Raw genomic sequence first — 6,000 nt, forward strand, 5'->3', positions numbered from 1 at the left:
CAGGCAGGTGCTTAAGGGAGCCCAAGAATCCATGCTTTGGTGATAGCTGACCCAGTGAAAACTGGGACCACTGAGAAGCGTGCTTGGCAAAAGATTTTCTTCTCCTCAAAAAAACGTACAGATTTCTTAAATAAAACAGTTCTGAGACTCCAGGACAGCCAGATCAGTCACTATTCAGTCAAGGATACTAAAATCAACAATAATGCCAAAGCTAAGCATTTATTTTCAAGTTTCTCATTTCAGCAAGGCCATAACCCCCAGTAGTTTCAGAAATGGAAAAAAGCTTGGTACTGGTAATCCTCTAACAGAAAGCTGCTGCTTCTTGATGCTGAGGTCCTTGTTCCACATGAACTAGAATCCTGTACAAAGAGGACCCGATCAAGTTAAAATAATCAAGCCCAAGTACCTAATTCACTGTAATCATTGTGTCCAGTTTTATTGTGGTGTTGAATAGGTCACTCTAACATTTTTAACAGATACAACTGACAGCCAAGATGTACATAAAGAAAGACAGGGAACACGTCAGCTGCTGGGCACATACCATTAGCCACGTGGCTGCACCTTAGGTTCACAACACTTTGAGCTAAGACGCACACTATTTGCAGAACGAGCTTGCTCCTTGTTCCTTTCAGTGGGGGGTGGGTAAAAAGAAAGTGTTAAACCTTATTTTTCCCTAAGTCTTTAACATAACCTATGATTATGGTTATTTTATGTTAAAGTAAAAGATGATTGCCACAGCATTAAGGGAGCCCAAGCTATGACAGTTCTAGAACTTTATACTGCAAATACAGTTCCAAACTGACATATAAAAGCAAAGCCACAATCCTTAATCAAATTACCAATCAACAATAATCAAGTCCCATGATCTCAGTTAACCAAATGCTAACAAAGTAGAATTTACATAAAAATCAGTTATTCTTCAATTTCTGATTTTGACTGCAATATACTACACAATGAAACTAACTCGTACTGTCAGAAGCTAAAATAGTGAACAGCTGAGAGCTTCAAAGAAAAAAAAAATCACACAACCTCCTTTTTTAGTAAAATTAGAAATTCTAACATTTAACACATTTCCCTGCCACAAAGCAAAAGCTGCATGAAATTGTACCTTGTAAGTTCCAATATCACTACAGTTAGTTTTTAAAATGACAAACACAAAGAGACATCATTAACACTGTTTGCTAAGTTCCTAATCAGCTGTCTGCAGATGACTCCCTATTTTCATAAAGAACAATTGTTGCTGTCTTTCCATATTTGAATTTCTTTTTTTTTCCTTTTCTCCAGCAAGTCATTTCCAATCTCTGACTCTTGAAGTTAGAAGCTCACATCCTTTTTCAAACTTCTGGTGCCTACCATCTTGAAAAACTCTTCCAAACCAGCTACAGAATACATACATCCCAATTAATGAACCATGTCAAAAGCAGCACACCTTTCCATCCGTGTTTTGTAGCGCTAAAGACAAATTAAGAAGCCAACAACTGACCCTGTTTTGCAATCATTATCAATGCTACATGTATGAAACCAAGGAAAACAGAAGTTAGTCACACATATTCAGATTAATTTTAGAACACTTAGTTCTATTTTCTTGAAGTTTCACTCAGAAAGCATCCTGTAAGGATGAAATGCTACAGAGCTAAGGAGGGAATCAAAACAGTCCAGCTTTCTTCATAAATTTTAAGTATCAGAAGGTAGCAAAAGCTACTGGCTTGCCAATTTTGCATTTGAGTTCATTCTGTTCTTGCGAAAATGTACATCAGTGAGACCCTTGAGTATACTTCTAATAACACCAACCATTCTTTGAGTCGCAATATCTAGGTCAATTCTCTCTTACATGTTGACAGTAAATACACTCTAAAAACAAGAAGAGCACATCAATTTCCACAATTTAAGACTCATAATAGCAATATGCACATGCAACTTGTGCAATAGCACTATGCACAATCTTTTACAGCTTATATTAAAAAAACATTTGCACCAGGAAGTTCAGATACTTCCCAGTAATAGATCAGACAAGAGCAGATCTTAGTAGAGATGTTCAAGAGTCTTTTGTCTGTGAGCAACTCAGAAGACCTTTTGCAACCTCACAAACCACACACAGTTCCTGTAGGTCTGTCTCTCTTTTAGCCACCCACCTTTCAGAAAGTGTTACGCTTTGACTACTATGGTTGCCTTCTTGGGATTATCTCCTTCACAGGAATCATACTAGTTGGTACTCATCAACCTTAATTACAGTATGATGATTGGAAAAAATCTGTCCCACAAACCTAAAAGCTGTAAACTTTATCAGATACAGGAATTTAAACTATCACCTCTTATACCCAGTCCTTTCTGGTGATGTTTTAGCCTAATGAAACTTGCCAAAAAAGCAAGAGTAAAACAAGATTTGAGATGTTCGTTAGCTTGATACAAGCTAATCATGAGCAAGATTTCATAGGCCAACTGTGCCAGACTGGTTTGCAGACAGTGAAATAAGCTACTGCAGTCAGCTGTGCACACCAGCAGTCTAGCAGATGACTGCAGTCTACATCCAGCCCAAAATGGTCTAGATACACCTACCTCCCAGCAAATTTCTTCATTCTCCTTGACCACGCAACCCACAGCACACTACTGAAATGTGCAAACACCACAACTTTCAGCAACTTAAACAGTCATACCCAAATTTCCACCAGCTCCCTAGACACAAAAGTATATGGCAAGTACTAGTTACCAGCAATAAACAGACAGGAAGGGAAAGCAGTGCTGTGGAATCAACTCACCACCAGAACAGCTACTGCTGTTCAAGACTGGGCAAGGAAGGGGACAGACTAGCCTTCTTATGCCTAGTTTTTCTGATCTAGTCCCATAAAAGCCCAGCTGGAAGAGCACTTGCAGTCATTGTTGCTGAAGGGTGCACACAAAGCATCTGAGCAAGCTTGTCTACAGGTACGTACAAGTTTTGTTGGGAAATCAAGAGGCAAGAGAATAAAAAACTCCATACGGTTTCTTTAAGCACAGACTTAGGCACAGTTCCTCCTCGTGCTGAAGAACTACACACATTAGACTGGTGCACGTAACGTCACGCACATGAATGTTACCAATGTATATATGAAACCAGGACTCAAAACGTCTAAACCTTTTTTGTTCTACCCATTTGGCACATTGGAAAAGAGGTACAAACTCTTCATTTCAGCTCCAGTTCTCTCTGCCCTCCCTACAGAGAGGATAGAACAATATTTATTGCAGGGTACAAATAATTTATCATCTCAAAGAGAAAATAAGAATGCATAAATCTTCTGAAGGGAGATAAGTCAAGGCTTCGTAGCACAAGCTTTAGCCAGAAGAGATGCAGCCTACCAAAGGGGGATGAGGATTACTGTTATTTGTGGAGAAAATTATTTTCACACCTCTGTGTTGTAATACATTCCAAAGATCAGCACAAAGCTAAGAAAAGCTTGCCAAATACACCTAGAAAAGTACAGAACAACTAAGAAATGAAACTATTCTAAAGAAAATGATACAGTACTTCCACCAAAAGAAATCTAGCCGTGATTTCTTCATTTAGGAGAAATGCCTTTTTGTATTCATAGCAAAAAAATAATTAAAATAAAAAACCAAAAAAAACCCCAAACTAGGTATTCTGAAAAAATTTGCTTCCTTATTTCTATGAGCCTTTAAAAGCAAGTTACATTTTCAGGTAATTTATGTAGTCACTGTCCGAGGTAAATATTTATAAAATTTAGGTTTTCTTTATCACCTATTAAGTCTTACATGCTTTGTATCTGTATGCATTTACATACTCTATGATTCTAAACAGAGAATTAAGAACCACCACTCCTTATGAAAGTAGGAAACCTCATTTCTTTTCTTCAGCACATTTCTAAACGCATGAGTGATTTTCCACACATGAATGCTTCCTACTTGGTTATCAAATTAGATGCAAGGGAAAAGTCAGTCTTTTCCATAACCAGCAAAGGGAAGAAAAAAAACAACAAAAAAAGAGGAAAAAAATCAACCTTCATTATTTTCTTGCTACTTATTAAACTGTTTGTGATATATGGCAATTACAAGGTTAGTGAGACAGAACAACCTTTTGTAGACAATCTTCAGGTCTCTCCATTCCAGGAAGCTGCACATTTTCGGTTTGCGGGCTAACACTGTTTGAACAAGTTCCCTTGTGATTTTCTTCTTTTCTTTGTCAGATAATGGGACATACCACTTCTGGAGTCTCAGTTTCCCCTGGCGACTAAAAAGCAACATAAACTGCATCTGTTGAATTAGAAGGAGGGAAAAAAAAAAAAAGGATTAATCTCAGGCTCTTAGTTCTAAAAAGATTTCTGTGAGGAAAACCAAACAGGAAGCAAGATAGCCATCCAAAACCCTAACTACATTACGTATTTCTATAGTGGCTGCAGATGTTGCACAATATTTGGAAGTACCAATAATACAAAGGATTCCGCTGAACAAGGTCGGTCAAAGCAAAGACAGCAGAAAGGATACACAGGTCTCAGAAACGTGTGTCAGAACCGCCAGGCAGCGAATGAATACAGCCAAATTTCAGACAAACCATGCCCAGCACTGGTATGGTTGCGTTTGCATTTACTACAGAAAACGACAAAAAACCAGCACAGACGGCTCCTCTGATACCCAAACTCATTTTCAAATCACCGGATTAGAGCCTTACGGCAGGAGCAATTTGCACTTAAAATCTTTCCGAAAAGCCTCAGAATACTTTAAAAGGCATTATATCTCCCAATGGAGAGTCCTACGGCATAGAAAAGCCTAGTCTTTTCTCCCATCTCACAAAAGGAGTAGAGATTAAGTGCTTTCCCTGCGGTCCTATGTTCCAGGTCTCGCTTCCTCTAAAGGAGTGATGTTGCAATTATATTTTAAGAGGAACTTGTCTGCTGTGTTTTCCAGCAGCTGTAACATAGCTCCCTTCCCCCCCCCCCCCCTTTTCGCTCAAAGTTGCGTTGGGCTGAGAAAGTTTCCCCGGCAATACGACAAGACGTGAAATACGATGAGGAAGCCCAGCCTAGTCCCGGGTGACAACTCCGACCAGCGCCAGCACAGACAAGAGGCGGCGGCGGCGGCGGCCCCGCAGCCCGGCGCTGCCGGGGCGCTCCCCCGGCGCGGGCGGCCCTCTCTCCCTCCGTCCCTCCCGCCCTCCCTAGGGCCGGCACCGCCGCCCCAGCACCCGGCCCGGCTCCCCGCCGCCCCCACACGCGGGAGCGGTGCCGGGCCACCCGAGCGGCGCCGCCGGCGGCGCGGACCCGCCCCACCCCGCCCCGCCCCGCCCGGTGAGGAGACCGGCGCCCGCTCCCCACCGCCAGCCCAGGGGGCGCCGCCGCCCGTCCCAGCCGGGGCGCGGAGCGGGTGGGAGCGCTGCCGCCAGGGCTGGGCGCCCCACTTGCATCGGCGTGTCTGTACCGTGGAGGGGGAGGAAGAGAGAAAGCGGCCAGCCGGCCCCTGCCTCGGCCGCTCGCCGCGGCGGGCTGAGGGCAGGGGGGGTCCCGCAGTCCCGTCGCACCCAACGGCGGGCTCCGCGTCCCGGCGCGGCGAGGGCAGCGAGCCCGTCCCCACGCGGCTGTGCTCACCGTGCCCCGGGGAGGGGTGGAGGAAGAGCGAGGAGGACGAGGAGGAGGCACCGGCACCGCTACCCGGGCAGCGGCTACTGCTGCCACCGCGGCTGCCGAGCGGGACTGAGGGGAGGGGAGATGCCGCCGGCTCGAGCCCGGCGCGAGGGCGCGCGCGCGCGCCTCTCAACGGCCACCCCCCCCCCCCCAACACACACCCCACACCCCCCCGCGCTCGGGCGAGGCGGGGCGGGGCCGGGCCGGGCCGGGCTCGCGGACGCCGCTGCCGGGCTGGGGGCGGGGAAAGAAGGGGGCGGGGCCCGGGGACACTGACGTTCCCTTCTCTCTCCCCCTTCACCCTTCGAACAAAACTTTATTAGCTTGCCGGCGGGCGGGTGGCGCGAGTGTGCGCATGCGTAGGGCGGCGAGGAGGGGGGGCCCTGAGGGA

The 6,000-nt window shown here is 45.4% G+C and overlaps 1 protein-coding gene across 8 annotated transcripts in view; it reads right to left on the bottom strand.

Moving 5' to 3' along the window:
- AP1S2 (adaptor related protein complex 1 subunit sigma 2) overlaps window positions 1–5,768 on the bottom strand; it is a 32,419-nt gene extending 26,651 nt beyond the window's left edge. For 4 of the 8 annotated variants that reach the window (XR_012661041.1, XR_012661042.1, XM_075096061.1 and 1 more), the window contains exons 1-2: window positions 5,407–5,768; window positions 4,067–4,245 (exon numbers count right to left, since the gene is read on the bottom strand). Coding sequence is in view for 4 of the 8 variants with exons in the window: in XM_075096061.1 (XP_074952162.1) it covers window positions 4,067–4,245 (179 nt within the window). In the remaining 4 variants the exon portion in view is untranslated. The remainder of the gene's footprint in view (window positions 1–4,066; window positions 4,246–5,406) is intronic. The other 4 variants (XR_012661039.1, XR_012661040.1, XM_075096052.1 and 1 more) reach the window with 1 other exon arrangement.
- Between the last annotated feature and the right edge of the window lie 232 nt (window positions 5,769–6,000).

The sequence above is a fragment of the Phalacrocorax aristotelis genome, chromosome 1, assembly GCF_949628215.1.
Source record: "Phalacrocorax aristotelis chromosome 1, bGulAri2.1, whole genome shotgun sequence".
Lineage (NCBI taxonomy): Eukaryota > Metazoa > Chordata > Aves > Suliformes > Phalacrocoracidae > Phalacrocorax > Phalacrocorax aristotelis.